The sequence below is a fragment of the Lagenorhynchus albirostris genome, chromosome 8 (genome assembly GCF_949774975.1).
Source record: "Lagenorhynchus albirostris chromosome 8, mLagAlb1.1, whole genome shotgun sequence".
In the NCBI taxonomy this organism is placed as follows: Eukaryota; Metazoa; Chordata; class Mammalia; order Artiodactyla; family Delphinidae; genus Lagenorhynchus; species Lagenorhynchus albirostris.
Window position 1 is genome coordinate 91,816,635 of NC_083102.1, and position 17,553 is coordinate 91,834,187.

At 38.7% G+C, this 17,553-nt stretch overlaps 1 protein-coding gene across 4 annotated transcripts in view; it reads right to left on the minus strand.

The window, feature by feature from the left end:
• VPS41 (VPS41 subunit of HOPS complex) overlaps positions 1–17,553 on the minus strand; it is a 187,111-nt gene that overhangs the window by 50,724 nt on the left and 118,834 nt on the right. For all 4 annotated transcript variants that reach the window (XR_009542057.1, XR_009542058.1, XM_060157337.1 and 1 more), the window contains one exon: positions 14,970–15,036. Coding sequence is in view for 2 of the 4 variants with exons in the window: in XM_060157337.1 (XP_060013320.1) it covers positions 14,970–15,036 (67 nt within the window). In the remaining 2 variants the exon portion in view is untranslated. The remainder of the gene's footprint in view (positions 1–14,969; positions 15,037–17,553) is intronic.

Sequence of the window (17,553 nt, forward strand, 5' to 3'; positions counted from 1 at the left end):
TATAGCAAAATGCTTATTTGTTAAATACTAAATCCTACCACTTTACTAATTGAAAATAGGTAATAATTTAGGTAGAAATGACATGAACTGACTAAATTACAAACGAAGAAAAGATGTGGTATTATATAAAAATAGTGCTTTCAAGATTTCCAGAGGCACAGTTAAGCAAGTTATCACCATTCAGATACAGCTGCAATTAAATAATTCTTCTCATTTTATTAAAATGATTTCATATCAACGGAAATCTTCTTATGGAAAACAAAATTGCAATTAAGGTTGCACCCTTTGAGTCACTAATTAAGAGTTCTAAAATAATGGCTGCTTTTCTTACCATTGAATATTCTACCACTTAGAAATTCATCTCCATTAATACCCATTAGTAATGATATCATGTAAAAAAGAGGACACATTTCCTGGTATGAGGTCCTAGTTTAGGAAAATGTCTACATCTACTCTGCATTAAAAAAAAAAAAAGACATTTCAGAATGAATGACATTTCAGGGCTCTGTTTTTCCATTACTACTTACTAATGCAACAAAACAGGATTGTTTTAAGATCTATCATGATTTAGTGTATTCTTTATATTAAGGCAGAATCCATGAAGGGCTGGTTGGAGACAGTGGTGTCAGAATGAACAGGAATGTTGAGGAAAGTTCCCTCTATGCCTACTTTCTGCAGGGTTTTTAACATAAATTGGTGTTGAATTTTGTCGAAAGCTTTCTCTGCATCTATTGAGATGAGCATATAGTTTTTCTCCTTTAATTTGTTAATATGGTGTATCACGTTGATTGATTTGCATATATTGAAGAATCCTTGCATTCCTGGAATAAACCCCAATTGATCATGGTGTATGATCCTTTTAATGTGCTGTTGGATTCTGTTTGCTAGTATTTTGTTGAGGATTTTTGCATCTATGTTCATCAGTGATATTGGCCTGTAATTTTCTTTCTTTGTGACATCTTTGTCTGGCTTTGGTATCAGGATGATGGTGGCCTCGTAGAATGAGTTTGGGAGTGTTCCTCCCTCTGTTATATTTTGGAAGAGTTTGAGAAGGATAGGTGTTAGCTCTTCTCTAAATGTTGGATAGAATTTGCCTGTGAAGCCATCTGGTCCTGGGCTTTTGTTTGTTGGAAGATTTTTAATCACAGTTTCAATTTCAGTGCTTGTGACTGGTCTGTTCATATTTTCTATTTCTTCCTGGTTCAGTCTTGGCAGGTTGTGCATTTCTAAGAAATTGTCCATTTCTTCCAGGTTGTCCATTTTATTGGCATAGAGTTGCCTGTGGTAATCTCTCATGATCTTTTGTATTTCTGCAGTGTCAGTTGTTACTTCTCCTTTTTCATTTCTAATTCTATTGATTTGAGTCTTATCCCTGATGAGTCTGGCTAATGGTTTATGAATTTTATCTTCTCAAAGAACCAACTTTTAGTTTTGTTGATCTTTGCTATCGTTTCCTTCATTTCTTTTTCATGTATTTCTGATCTGATCTTTATGATTTCTTTCCTTCTGCTAACTTTGGGGTTCTTTTGTTCTTCTTTCTCTAATTGCTTTAGGTGCAAGGTTAGGTTGTTTATTCAAGATGTTTCCTGATTCTTAAGGTAGGACTGTATTGCTATAAACTTCCCTCTTAGAACTGCTTTTGCTGCATCCCATAGATTTTGGGTCATTGTGTCTACATTGTCATTTGTTTCTAGGTATTTTATGATTTCCTCTTTGATTTCTTCAGTGATCACTTCGTTATTAAGTAGTGTATTGTTTAGCCTCCATGTGTTTGTATTTTTTATAGATCCTCTCCTGTCATTGATATGACAAACCCACAGCCAACATCGTCCTCAAGGGTGAAAAACTGAAAGCATTTCCACTAAGATCAGGAACAAGACAAGGTTGCCCACTCTCACCACTATTATTCAACATAGTTTTGGAAGTTTTAGCCACAGCAATCAGAGAAGAAAAAGAAATTTAAGGAATCCAAAAAGGAAGAAGAAGTAAAGCTGTCACTGTTTGCAGATGACATGATACTATACATAGAGAATCCCAAAGATGCTACCAGAAAACTACTAGAGCTAATCAATGAATTTGGTAAAGTTGAAGGATACAAAATTAATGCACAGAAATCTCTGGCATTCCTATACACTAATGATGAAACATCTGAAAGTGAAATTAAGAAAACACTCCCATTTACCACTGCAACAAAAAGAATAAAATATCTAGAAATAAACTGACCTAAGGAGACAAAAGACCTGTATGCAGAAAATTTCAAGACACTGATGAAAGAAATTAAAGATGATACAAATAGATGGAGAGATATACCATGTTCTTGGATTAGAAGAATCACCATTGTGAAAATGACTCTACTACCCAAAGCAATCTACAGATTCAATGCAATCCCATCAAACTACCACTGGCATTTTTCACAGAACTAGAACAAAAAATTTCACAATTTGTATGGAAACACAAAAGACCCCGAATAGCCAAAGCAATCTTGAGAACGAAAAATGGAGCTGGAGGAATCAGGCTCCCTGACTTAAGACTATACTACAAAGCTACAGTAATGAAGACAGTATAGTACTGGCACAAAAACAGAAAGATAGATCAATGGAACAGGATAGAAAGCCCAGAGATAAACCCACGCACATATGGTCACCTTATCTTTGATAAAGGAGGCAAGAATATACAGTGGAGAAAAGACAGCCTCTTCAATAAGTGGTGCTGGGAAAACTGGACAGATACATGTAAAAGTATGAGATTAGAACACTCCCTAACACCATACACAAAAATAAGCTGAATATGGATGAAAGACCTAAATGTAAGGCCAGAAACTATCAAACTCTTAGAGGAAAACATAGGCAGAACACTCTATGACATAACTGACAGCAAGATCCTTTTTGACCCACCTCCTAGAGAAATGGAAATAAAAACAAAAATAAACAAACAGGACCTAATGAAACTTCAAAGCTTTTGCACAGCAAAGGAAACCATAAACAAGACCAAAAGACAACCCTCAGAATGGGAGAAAGTATTTGCAAATGAAGCAGCTGACAAAGGATTAATCTCCAAAATTTACAAGCAGCTCATGCAGCTCAATAACAAAAAAACAAACAACCCAATCCAAAAATGGGCAGAAGACCTAAATAGACATTTCTCCAAAGAAGATATACAGATTGCCAACAAACACATGAAAGAATGCTCAATATCATTAATCACTGGAGAAATGCAAATCAAAATTACAATGAGATATCATCTCACACCGGTCAGAATGGCCATCATCAAAAAATCTAGAAACAATAAATGCTGGAGAGGGTGTGGAGAAAAGGGAACACTCTTGCACTGCTGGTGGAAATGTACAGCCACTATGGAGAACAGTATAGAGGTTCCTTAAAAAACTACAAATAGAACTACCTTACGACCCAGCAATCCCACTAATGGGCATATACCCTGAGAAAACCATAATTCAAAAAGAGTCATGCACCAAAATGTTCATTGCAGCTCTATTTACAATAGCCAGGAGATGGAAGCAACCTAAGTGTCCATCATCAGATGAATGGATAAAGAAGATGTGGCACATATATACAATGGAATATTACTCAGCCATGAAAAGAAACGAAATTGAGTTATTTGTAGTGAGGTGGATGGACCTAGAGTCTGTCATACAGAGTGAAGTCAGTCAGAAAGAGAAAAACGAATAGCATATGCTAACACATGTATATGGAATGTAAGAAAAAAAAATGTCATGAAGATCCTAGGGGTAAGACGGGAATAAAGACACAGACCAACTAGAGAATGGACTTGAGGATATGGGGAGGGGGAAGGGTAAGCTGTGACAAAGTGAGGGAGTGGCCTGGACATATATACACTACCAAATGTAAAATAGATAGCTAGTGGGAAGCAGTCGCAGAGCACAGGGAGATCAGCTGGGTGCTTTGTGACCACCTAGAGGGTTGGGATAGGGAGGGTGGGAGACGCAAGAGGGAAGAGATATGGGAACGTGTCTATGTGTATAGCTGATTCACTTTGTCATAGAGCAGAAAGTAACACACCATTGTAAAGCAATTATACTCCAATAAAGATGTTAAAAATGAATAAAATAAAAGAATGAACAGGAAAGTATAAGGACTATTCTTAATGAACAGATAATAATGAACAGATTTAAAGAAAGAAATGCTGAACGGTAGTATTTATTCTTCTGGAACATATGTAAATTATGTAAAATTTTATGGACTGGCTTTATAAAATATCTTCAAGTAATTACTGCCTTTCTACTTCAAAATTTTAGTGGAACAATCAAAGCTTCAGTTTATTTTCTCTAAAATTCTATTTTTTTCCACATGACAATGATTTTTAATAACTAATGAAAAAATGTTTCCAAAGGAAAACCAGTTTGAATACAGGTGTTTTACAGGTCTCATACCATGGAAGCTCATCTTTCCATTATCTGGAAAAGATAAGTCATAAAGAAAAAGACAAATTGTGTTGGAAAGCACTAAAACAAAATAGAAAGCAAAAGCTGGGGGGCGGCAGGGGGTGGGGAGGAGAGAAAAATGCAGAATTTCTAGAAGGAGCCACAACAGGCAGTAGCTATTCTTCAGATCAAAGAGTTCTGAAAGTGAGTCAATGGCTCTGGGGCCCTGCAGGAAGTGCTCTGGGGTCCCTGGGATTGTGATGGAGGTAAGCAAAGATGCACATTACAGCTGCAACACAGCCTTCATCCTGATGGGGATGAAAGGCCTGCAGTGCTCTGGTTTATTTAGGAGAATGAAGCAGTCCTAGACGTACTAGAAGAAATAATTCAAGGAAAAAAGAAAGAGATTCTATGCAGAATAAGAGAAAAAGAGGAAGAAAGTTTCAGAGGGACTATTCACATAAAAATTTTATTCAAGGAAGTTCCTTGGATCCAGAAAGAGGACAATTGTGTACAAAGCTCTGATCTAGAAGAGAGGCTTGAGTTCTTGATCAGTGCTGTCCAACAGAATATTAACACAAGCCAAAAACATAACTTTAAAATTTTCTAGTAGCCATATTAAAGAGTAAAAAGAGGTGAAATTTAAAAGTATTTTATTTAATGCAACACATCTAAAATATGGTCATTGCAACAGTTAACAACATAAAGGATTATTAATGAGATAATTTACTTTTTATTTTCATACTAAGTCTTTGGAATCCTAGATGCAGCACATCTCAGCCTACACCTGCCATATTTCAAGCACTTAACAGCTATAAGTGGCAAGTGGTTACCATATTGGACAGTGCAGGTCCAGATGCTCCCCAGTGTTTTTTGTCTTTAAAGTCCAGTAATTTTACTCAAGTATCTTGAAGATGTTCATCGTGGGTCATAATTTTCAGATACACAACTGTACTATTTTAATTTCTAGTTTCTAGTTTTGTTCATCTGTAGTTTCGGGAAATTTTTCTTGAATTACTGTTTTTGGTATTTATTCCATTCCCTTGTTTTGTTTTCCATGACTCTTATTTGTAGGCTGAATTAATCTTTGCCTGTCTCAGTATTTATCATTTAATCATAAACCTTTTTTTCCCCTTATTTGTGATGAAAATTTTTTCATCTTCTATTTCTCTTCTTTCAGTGTTGTCTTTGTGTCTATTTGCTCCTGTGTTCCTTCCAGTTTAACCTTCATTTCTGAAATAATCTTTTATTTATAAATATTTCCTGAGTTCTGTCACCTCATTTGAAATTTTTTTAGTTCTGATTTTTGTTGTTCTTTCATGCCTTCCATCATTTCTCTTTTTTTTAAATTTATTTTTGGCTGCATTGGGTCTTCATTGCTGCACGTGAGCTTTCTCTAGTTGCGGTGAGCAGGGGCTACTCTTCATTGCGGTGTGCAGGCTTCTCATTGTGGTGGCTTCTCTTGTTGTGAAGCACAGGATCTAGGCGCATGGGCTTCAGTAGTTGTGGCGCGTGGGCTCAGTAGTTGTGGCTCGCGGGCTCTAGCGTGCAGGCTCAGTAGTTGCGGTGCACAGGCTTAGTTGCTCCGTGGCATGTGGGATCTTCCCAGACCAGGGATTGAACCTGTGTCCCCTGCATTGGCAGGCGGATTCTTAACCACTGCACCACCAGGGAAGCCCCCATCCCTTCTTTAAACTGCCTTGGAGCTTGTTCTGAAACAGTAAATTACAGTCATGATCTATTTTGTGGGTGTTTCTGTCTGGTGTGCTTTCATTGCCAAGGATGTTATTCTGCTCCTTATTCACTTTTTCTTAGATCTTAGTATGGGATTTGACCTCGGTACTTTTCTGCACTTGTTTCTAGGTGAAATCAGCCACTGATCCCTTGGGAGGAGGGAGGAACTGAGATAACTTCTAACCTCCAAGAGTTCCCTCATTCATAGTTTTCACATAGTTTTAAAAATCTGGTCCCTTGCTTTCTGAGATTTCCTGGCTCTGTCCCCTCCCCACTTTTATCTGGACCTTCTCTTTGTTTCTATCATGCCCATACTGCTCAGGATTTATTCTCCTGCGTGAGCCCGGCCCTGGCAGGAAACACTGGCCACTCAACTGTAAGAGTTCCCAGGGGCTGCTGGGCTGCCCGAGCCCCTCACCCTAACTGCAGCCCTGCACCCACCCCTCTCAGAGCAGCCTGGGTGTCTTCCAGAAAACACCTGCTGATTGTCTGGGAGATCTCCTGATCTCAAATGCATTAGAAGCCCCCTTGCTCCCTCTGCTTTCTCTCATACAGACACTGGAACCATAGCGGGTCCCACGGCTATTGGTGGATTTTGCCATTTGCTCGTATCTTGGGGTTCCTAGGGCTACCTTGCTGTAAGTGTTGTCTATGGGTTTTTGGTTGCGTGATCTAGTTGTTCCTGAGGACTCAGAAGGATGGAACAGTTATGTGGCCACTACCACCATCTTCTCAGAATCCTCCAAGCACAAAATGTTAACATATCAGGGTTAGACACCAACTTGATATAACCCAGGGCTGGGATTACAGTCACAAATGCATAAATATTGTTGGGCCATCAACAGCATACATGCTCTAAGTTTCTGAATGATTGGCATGTGATTGAAATAAAAGTGAATAAGACAGAGCTTTCTTGTACCTTGGGTCTTACATCTCTGAGAGTTATCAATAACTTAATAAAGAATTACTGAGCACCAGTTAGGCAGAAGACACTCTTCTAGACGCATCAGGAAGACGAAGAGTTTGCCTTAAAAGAGAGTGTGAGTCTAGAAGCTAAAGAAATAATTAAAATACCATGTGCTATGCAAGAATGGAAACAGGTGTAAAGCAACAAAGAATACAAAGCAGGAAAATTTATTCCCAGAGGGATGGAGATGGGGGTGGAAACAGTGGCAATAACCATGACTAGATGTGCCTGTTAAGGGCGGGAAGGCTGGTTATACATGAGAGAGGAACATTTCACAAAATGTTCATTCAAAAAATTTTCATGGGTGGGCTTCCCTGGTGGCACGGTGGTTGAGAGTCCGCCTGCCGATGCAGGGGACACGGGTTCGTGCCCCGGTCCGGGAAGATCCCACATGCCACGGAGCGGCTGGGCCCGTGAGCTATGGCCACTGAGCCTGTGCGTCCGGAGCCTGTGCTCCGCAATGGGAGAGGCCACAACAGTGAGAGGCCTGCGTAACGCAAAAAATAAATAAATAAATAATTTAAAAATTTTTCATGAATAAAACATCATTAAAATAGATTTAAAAAACACTAATGTATATTAAATTGTAAGGAATAAAAGTCAAGATTTTATTTGGTTCTGTATAAAAAGACCATCTCCAAATAATTCATAACTAGGTTATCTCACTTAATATCATTGTATTCAGACCTGTAAGAGATATTTAACTCCATACTCTTCATTATTACTTGTACCTATGAAAGTATCATGAAATGTATTAACCTCTTCAGAATAATTCAGTAAATCCTTATTTATATCTTTCCCCCATTCTCTTTCAATTGACTTTATGCAACACAATGTTTTCGTCTCCTGATTGTTAAAAGAAACCACTGTTTTTCTCTCTCATGAAATAGAATAGTAATATTAATAATAGCTTCTATTTAATGAACATTACTATACTGACAAGCAGGATGTTAAATATTTTACATACATCATCTTTTTCCACTATAATACCTTATATACAATTTAAAAGGGCCTTGAAGCTCAGTGATGTTAAATAACTTGACTAAGGTCCCTTAAGTAGAAGCCCAGCAAAAGGAGAATTTGAAAGCTTACTCTTCCTAGATATGTCACACTAGAAAACATAAATCAGAACACAGAGGTGCTAAGGGCAAAATGGTGCTACCTTGGCAGGAACAGAAGTGAAGGGCTTGACTACTTTCTGCCAGTTCTGCATGCAGCCAGGGTGCCCTGCCCTGCCCTTGAATTTCCCATGCACTGCAGTACATAGAACTTGTGTTGCTTTTTTATTTGGGGCCCTTGTTTTCCCTTTGCTGGTTGCAAAATGCCCGTTAGCTAAATGTGACCCAGAAGGATTTGGTATCTTCACTGGAGCTAAATAAATAATACCGTATAGATTTTAGTTTCTATGATTCTTAAAGAAGCAAACAAAGTTTGTCAAGCAATTTATAAATAAGAACAATTATCTTCCCTTGGTTTATATTCACATATGAAAAAGCACTGAGGTCCGTTTATGATAGTGCCATATTCCCAAGAGAATCTGACCCTTTAATAACCAGATATTAGTATTTCTTAATCAACTAGATATAATGTCTATAAACTTTGAGAAATTTGGACACTCTGTCAGCATGACCACTGAGCTAAGAAAATACATTTGGAACTCACATTTTAACATCCTTGGGACTGCTATGAAGCAGATGCATTGAAGTAAAAGTGACTTTACAATGCTTTATGTCAGCAAGTTAAGGAGAAGACCTAATATATGGCAGTGAAACAGAAGAGAACAGCCAATGGACAAAATAACACAAACATTCAAATCAGGAGCCAATATTACACGTAAATCAGAGCTATATAAAATGAGTTTAGCCTGCAATTTAATTCTATATCTTCTAATCGATATTCAGCTTACACTGTGACAAAGCTAAGCGGATGTGATTATCTCAGATACTCAACTTCAGCACTCACGAAGCAGCACTGATAAAGAGTGACTCTGTGAGAAGCTGACCACACACTGCTTAGACCACAGACAAGGGGATGGTCAAAGACCTCTGGGTCAAAAGGTTCAAAACGAAATAGTTATACTTTAAGCTGTAAATAGGCTATTAAAGAAAAAAAAAAAGACAAGCTGACAAGTGTTGGTGAAGATGTGGAGAAGTTGGAACCCTATGCACTGCTGGTTGAAATGCAAATGTGCAGCCACCGTGCAAAAGAGTATGGAGTTTCCTCAAAAAAAAAAAAAAATTCAGATAGAACCACCATATGATCCAGCAACTCCCTTCTGGGTATTTATCCAAAAGAACTGAAATCAGGATCTTGAAGAGACACTAGCACTCCCATGTTCATTGCAGCACTATTCACAACAGCCAAGATACAGAAATTACCTAAATGGCCACCGACACAGTAATGGATAAAGAAAATGTGGTATGTATTATATATGTAAAATGGAATACTACGTGACCTCACAAAAAAATTCTGCAATATGCAACGATCTGGATGAACATTGAGGCCGTTATGCTCAGTGAAATGAGCCAGACACAGAAAGACAAACATTGTACCTAAAATAGTCAAATTCATAGAATCAAAGAGTAAAGGCTGTGGGGGAGGGGGAAAAAGAAAGTTGCTCATCAATGGGCACGAAGTGTACTGTACATACACGTAAAATTTTGTTAAGAGGGTAGATCTCATGTGAACTGTCCTTACAATAAAATAAAATTTAAAAATAAACACACACATACATACACACATTCAGAGACCTAACCACCCACCCTCCCCCCCCAAAAAATCCAAAACTGCCTTGATACATCAACTAAACTTAAGCCAGACAATAAGAAAGGGCACACAAGAGGGCTGAAAGATCACATCACCGTCTGGATTTGACTTTCTTTCCTTAGAGACAGTTTTGATAGCCATCCAAGGCAACTAGGTTCTAGAGATTCCCTAAGCATTTAGAGGAGAAACGATGAAGAGCTGTCAGTCCCAGAATACAACAAGGGGAAACAAAATTTCTATTTTTCTAAATGAGATACTTCACTTGAACCAAAATACAAAAACAAATCTACTGCATGTCCATTTCATCTGGCTGTTTGTAGAACAGGGAGCAGACATCCTCACTGCATATTTAAAGGGTCTTTGGAGAATTTCTGCCCCATGGTTGGTATCTGAGTGCCTGCGGCAAGCTGCTTTTCTTCTCATCAGTTACTTTGGCTGTACATGAGGGCTTGGGGCTAGGCGGAGGGCACGCATGGACGAACGCATGGCACAGCAGTGAGGAGAAACAGCTTCGAAACTAGGCTTATCTGTGCTCAAACGCTGCCTTCTTTGCTTCCGAATGTCCGCATCTGGAGCAGGTTACTTGGTCCCTCTAAACCTCAGCCTCTTCACCCATAAAATGGGATAGCAGCCCTACCCACTGGGACCATTGTGAAGATTAAACAAAATTCTGTGTGTAATGTATTTAAGCATGTGGCTGGTGGTAGCTGTTATAAAATGAACAAGATATACTTCTTACTTCAGGTGCTTCCGATTTCTTACCGCTACTTATGGTAGAGAAAATTTATTAACTCCACTTCCAACAAGTATTTGAGTCTCCAGCACTGAGTGGCAAATGGATAGAGGAACAGACGCGTAATAAAACAAGTATAATAAAATCTTAACTGTGGAATCAAGGAAGCGAGTAAATAGATCCAGTAAAATTCTTTAGTTTTTTTGTATGTTTAATAATTTTCATTAAAAAATGTTGGGGGAAAAAATTCAATGCAGAACAGAAGAATTAATAGATTAGAGAGAATCAAACTGAAGTCTAACAGAACAGAAAACCATACAGAGCTAGATCCTTATGGACACCTTGAACTGCCCTGATTTCTACTGAGACTTAAGACACGGAGGTGAGCCTCGTCGTTCACATGCACGGGAGACCTGTCCCACTGCTGGAACCTGTGTGTCTGGGTCAGAATGCTAACAGGTGGATAGAGATACTTAGATCTAAGAAAGGCATTCATTTCACAGCTCTCTTCCACCATGCAAAAAGGCCTTCAATTTCCAAGTCAATCAAGAGGCTGAAAATAGAACCATGTACTAAATAGAGCCACAGCATATAATAAACTAACACTACGGACTCCGCTTAATTAAAGTGAAAAAGATGTCCCTTATTTTCTTCTCCTTCTCTGTCTTCCTGGCTTCTCTCTGTCATTTTATGTAGATTCCCATGTAGCTTTTCTCTTGATTATTATTTTTTTGAAATAGACTTCCATATGAAATCAAGACTAGGGAGTCAATCATTAATTCCTTGCACGTAAGTTATCTGCCCTTGGCGGTAGATGCCCCCAAAATGACACACCAGTATTGGCTTCATTTCCCAACAACATAGTATCAGCTCCCAACTACCATTCCATTAAGAACATGGACGACTTTGGTAAAAAGTGCCAGAGAGTTAGGGAGTCCTGTGACAGTAAGAGACCCAAGTAAAGTTAAATAAGTACAGCAGGCATGGACCACAACCTACTTTTAAAACTGTAATTTGGAAGAAGAAATGACATCCCCCAAACCTTGTGTAACCTTATGTCTTCATGGATTAGAGACTGGCCAGTAAGCTTCATCTTTATTATCATTATTAGCTTTCATTTACAAGAATATCTTATTGAGAGGAATAACTTCTGCATTGTTTTTGAGTTTGGGATTTATAAGGAAGAGTTATAAATACCTGGCTTCTAAGAAATGTAATGTACAGCCACAGATATTTCTTTCATCTCAATGTCATTTTCACCTCATTTACTAAAGAACAGTGGCTTACACTGTCATAAAGCAAATTGTAATCCAGACCTCCTAACATTTCTCTTTTCCTTTATTCTAGTCAAGGACTCTTATCTAAACCACTTTGCCTCCTGCTGTGGCAATGGTTTATATTCTTAAAGGTTTGCTCTCAAGAGGGGAAAAAATGGTACTTAACCATTAACCATACTAGTAAAATGTCCCTAATGTGATACTGTTAGTACTCACACACGGTCTATTTCATGGAAATTGTAGTACAGACAAAACACACTTTAATAATGTGATCCCAGGGCTCTAGGGCCACCGCTGGGCCGGCTGTTAGTAGTCATGGAGCTGAGATGGAAGTCTGCACGGTGATAATAACCACTGTGATTCAGTGAACACCTACTGTGTGCCAAGGACAGTGTTACAGACCTTAGAATCATGTCTAATTCTGCCAACTATCTGAGACAGTAGGTCTTATCTCCATTTTACTTTTTAAATTTTTTATTTTAAAAAAATTTTTTGGCCACACTGCATGGCGTGTGGGAACTTAGTTCCCCGACCCGGGATCGAACCCACACCCCCTGCGATGGAAGCACGGAGTCTGAACCACTGGATGGCCAGGGAAGTCCCTCACCTCCATTTTATAGGTGAGGAAAGTCTGGCTTAGGGAGGTAAAACAACCTTATCAATATCAGACAGGAATTTGGCAAACTGCCTGGCCTCCCTGCCTGGCTCTGCAGGGTTAGATTCTATCCATTTTAATGCCACAGCAGTAAGACCTTGGACAGGTTGTTTACCACCCTGAGCCTCAGTTTTCTTCATCTATAGAACAAGAAGCCTACTACTTGCCCTTCAAAGGGCTGCTGTGACAGTGAACTAAAGCAGGTAATACACATAGCACAATGGCCCGTACCTAGTAGGCAAGCAATAAACACCAACTAAGGAGAGAAGATGACATTGCTGCATTTTTATGCCTTCCTGGCAATTTCTACATCCTAAAGTTCCCAGAGTTCTTGCCTTTTTATTTTTTTTTTAAAACTCATCTGTATTTAAAATATTCTAATACTTATCTCTCAGGACACTATGCATTGAGATGTTCAGGTTTTATTCTGGTAGGCAGGGGAGGGGCAGAAAACAGATATAGTGAAATAATTATCTTTATCTTCTAGTTCTCAGTCTTATCTAGTTCCTCAGTATCATTATATTCTGTATTTACCTATTTTGTCCAGACCCTGAGAAATCCGAACTATGAATTTATGTATTTATCCTTCTAAGGCAAAACAAACAAAAGAACAGCAAAACTATTAAAACCCTACCACCAACTTCCGACTTCAAGTATAAAATATCCCAGATTTAAATGCTACAACCATATTTGCCTGGTGGGTACATCTTTCTCTGTTTATGAAAGTACAGTCATGGGACTTCCCTGGTGGCGCAGTGGTTAAGAATCCGCCTGCCAATGCAGGGGACACGGGTTCCAGCCCTGATCCAGGAAGATCCCACGTGCTGCAGAGCAACTAAGCCCGTATGCCACAACTACTGAGTCCACGTACCACAACTACTTAAGCCGACGCACCTAGAGCCCGTGCTCCGCAACAAGAGAAGCCACCGCAATGAGAAGCCCGCGCACCACAATGAAGAGTAGCCCCCGCTCGCCATAACTAGAGAAAGCCCACGTGCAGAAACGGAGACCCAATGCAGCCATAAATAAAGATTAATTAAAAAAAAAAGTACAGTCATGTGCAAATGATTTATCTCAGCTTCATCCTGTTATAACAACCCATCAAATGTATATTCCCCATCCACCATGCAAATGGGTAAATAAACTTTTCAGCTGACATATAACATGGCACACCTTCTCCGCCACAAAACTGTCTCCTATTATTACTCAGCTCTAAATAATACAAGAAGAGCTTTTACTTTGTTTAACTGACAAAAGTCAGTCAATTCTCACCCTTTCTGTTTGAGTAAGTTTGGCACTAGGTCCTAAAACTAAGGTATAAAAGTAGTGGCATAGCCTCCTTGGCATACTTTTCCTGAACAGTTGTTTCCAGAGTCACTGATGCATTCAAACCAAAATTATTTAGCACCTGCTATGTGCCAGGTATGGTGCCAGGTCCCTGAGATAGATACAAGCACTGAGCAAAAACAAGGAGCTTATAGTCTGGTGGAAGAGACAGAAATGCACTGAATAATCACACGATCACTGCAACTCAAACAAGGGCTAGAAAGGGAAATGCTACATGCCTATCATGGGGGGATTTGACCTGCTTAGGGAGGACCAGTGGGCCTTCCCACAAAAGCAACACTTGAGCTGAGGTATGATTAAAGATGATAAGGGGTCCATGAAGTAAAAAGAGGCAAGAAGAGCATTCTAGAGAGATGGGAAGCAGCAGCACGGGCAGATGGAAGAAGGCCAGTGTGACTGGAGCACAGAGACCAAGGAGACGCTTGTTATGAGCTGAAGCTAGAAAGGCAGGTGAGGGCCAACGCAGATCCCCACGGTCAAGTTAAGGAGTCTCAGCTTTATCCTAAGAGCAATGGGAAGGGACTGAAGGGTGGTGACACCAACTCATTTGTATTTTGACTGCAGTGCGGGGGACTAGAGTACAGTAATTCACAGTGGAAAGAGATGAACCAGTTAGGAGGCTGCTGGCTCACGATCCAGATAAGACTATGGCGGTTTGGACCAGACCAGTGATGAGGGAAATAAATATTTAGAAGGCACACGTTGACAATACCAAGTGTGAGTACTGTATTATGAGCTGTGCACGCATGCTTGGAATTTTGACCAACAACCTGTGAGACAGGTATTCTTTTCTGTATTTTATAGATGAAAATGACTGAGGCACGCAGAAACTTGTCCAAAGTCCAGGTGGTAAATAACAGAACCGGAACCCAAGCTCATGGTTATTCAACTTCAAAGCCAACTACAATATTATTGTGTAAAAATTAGAAATAGAGTTAGAATAAAGGGTCTCTACAGCCAAACTTCAAATCTTAGAAGTTTCTTGATCTATTTCATCAAGGTACCAATGATGAGCCCTGAAGAACACAGCCTTAGGACTCCCCTTCATTACACGGATTCTCTTCTGAAGGTTTACACCACAGAAGGCATACCTATTTCAACGTATCGGCTCGGCAAGTCCCTCATTTCACTGGCATGCCGTTCCTTCACCGAGCATATCTAGAAAAGAAATTCACAGGTTATTTTATTCATCTGATAGAAAACTCTTCATCACGTGTCATTCACTGTATGGTACTTTTGCTAAATTAGCCGTGTAGCACTCAAGATGGAATGCACACAACCTACCCTGTGACTTAAGTGATGGAAATTAACTTCAATGACATATAGCAACCATTACTTATATTCTCTGACACTATTCTTCAATAAAGTTTTATTCGAGGACAAAGAAAGGAAGGAAACTAATATAGTTTTAATATGGTTTCAATGACCCATTCTCTGCAACTCTACTCACAGATTCCTTCTATCTATCTCTAACAGAAGCACCCACAGTAGGTCTTGTGTTTCTGATCACACATTAGTAACATTTCACTGTTGCTAAATAATACTTTGCAAAAGCGTCACATGCTCTTCTTCTTCTCTTGAGCATATTAAAATCAATGTATTATATAATTTAAATCAGGGGTGGCAAACAACAGCCCGGCCCCTGGTCTGCTTTTTTTATGGCCTGGAAGCTAAAAAGAGTTTTTGTATTTTTGAAGCCTTGAAAAAGTGAAAAGGAAGGAGGGAGGGAGGAAGAGAGAGAAGGAAAAACAGAAATAAAAGGAAAAATACTCAGCAGAAACAGTATGTATCATGCAAAGTTTAAAATATTTACTACCAGCCCTTTACAGAAAAGTTTGCCAACTCCTATTTTCAATTGTATGTATACAGTTTGGATAGAGATTTTATATATTTATTTTTGTATATATCTCACTTACACACAACCCTTAACACATATGTGTGTTAACAGTGGATGTTTTAGGGTGGTAAGATTAGAGATACTTTATATTTTCTTTGCTATATTTTCTAACGGAAATGTATTCCATTTTGTAATAAGAAATGAGAAAAATTCACGTTATTCACGTTAAGTTCAGCCATCCAGGTTAAGACTGAGCCTCAAACGTCCATCAACAGATGAATGGATAAAGATGATGTGGTACATATATACCAGGGACTATTACTCAGCCATAAAAAGAACAAAGTAATGCCATTTGCAGCAACATGGATGGACGCAGAGATTATCATACTTGTGGTTGCCAAGGGGAAGGGGGCTGAGGGAGGGAAGGATTGGTAGTTTGGGATTAGTAGATGCATTCTATTATATATAGAATGAATAAACAACAAGGTCCTATTGTATAGCACAGGGAACTAAATTCAATAACCTGTGATAAATCATAATGGAAAAGAATATGAAATAAATCATAATGGAAAAGAATATATATATGTATATATATGTATAACTGAATCATTTTGCTGTACACCAGAAATTAACACAACATTGTAAATCACCTATACTTCAATAAAAAAAAAAGCTGAACCTCAAGTTAAGTACTGATCTTATACAACTTTCATCAGGGACTAGTTTTTTTTCCTTTTTCTTTTAGGCAGCATTTATTGTGTTAATTTATAGCTGCAACCCTAAGTATAGCTACCATATGAAAAATTCTAAAATACAGAAAACCCAAAGGGAAAAAACCAAATTATTATCTGTGGTCCCACAACAAAGTGAACACTATTCGCAATCCACACTTTTGGGGAAGCTACTTTTCTCAACCTAAAATTACTACAATTAATTTAATGTATTATTTAAATATCCTTACATAATTCTCTAATGTCTTTATAGCATTTCATTACAGGGATATACTGTAATTTATTTACTCAATCCTATTTTAGACATTAGTTTTTTCTTCTATCTATCTCTGATGCAAGCAATAGCGCAATCAACATACTCGTGTATAAAACTGTTGGACTTTTGTTGCCTTAGGATAAATTCCTAGAAGTAGAATTGATAGATCAATGTACATTTTTTTAAGGTTTGGTTTGGCTAATATCCATGTCCAAATCACTGTCCAGGAACACGGCAACTACCTGACAGTACAGTCATCCCTTGGTATCTGCAGGACCCTGGAGGATACCAAAATCTGAAGATGCTCAAGTCCATTATAGGAAATGGCATAGTATTTGCATATAACCTACAAACATCCTCCTATATGCATTCAATCATTTCTAGATTACTTATAACACCTAATACAATGTAAATGTTAATAAATAGTTACTGGTTTCCAGCAGATTAAAGTTTTGCTTTTCGGAACTTTCTGGATCTTTTCCCCCCAAATATTTTCAATCGAGGTTGGTCGAATCCACTGATGCAGAACCCACAGACACAGAGGGCCACAGTACTCTCTTTCTCTGACACAGGACTTGAACCCAGTGCTGTGGAGGTACAGGCATTTACTGAGAAGTGACAGGCTATTTTCTCCTTTGATTGGTTTCTGCCATTTGTTTCCTGTCCATCTCAGACAATTTCCTGCCTTCTGTCATTTGTTTCCTGTCCATCTCAGACAATTTCCTGTCCGCTCCCCCAATTTTCCTTCTCTTCGTATAAGTTATCCACTCTTCTATCCACACTTACTAGGGAAACTACTAAATTGTCTAATAGGCACGCTCCACATGCCAACTGAACAACTGCTGTATTTA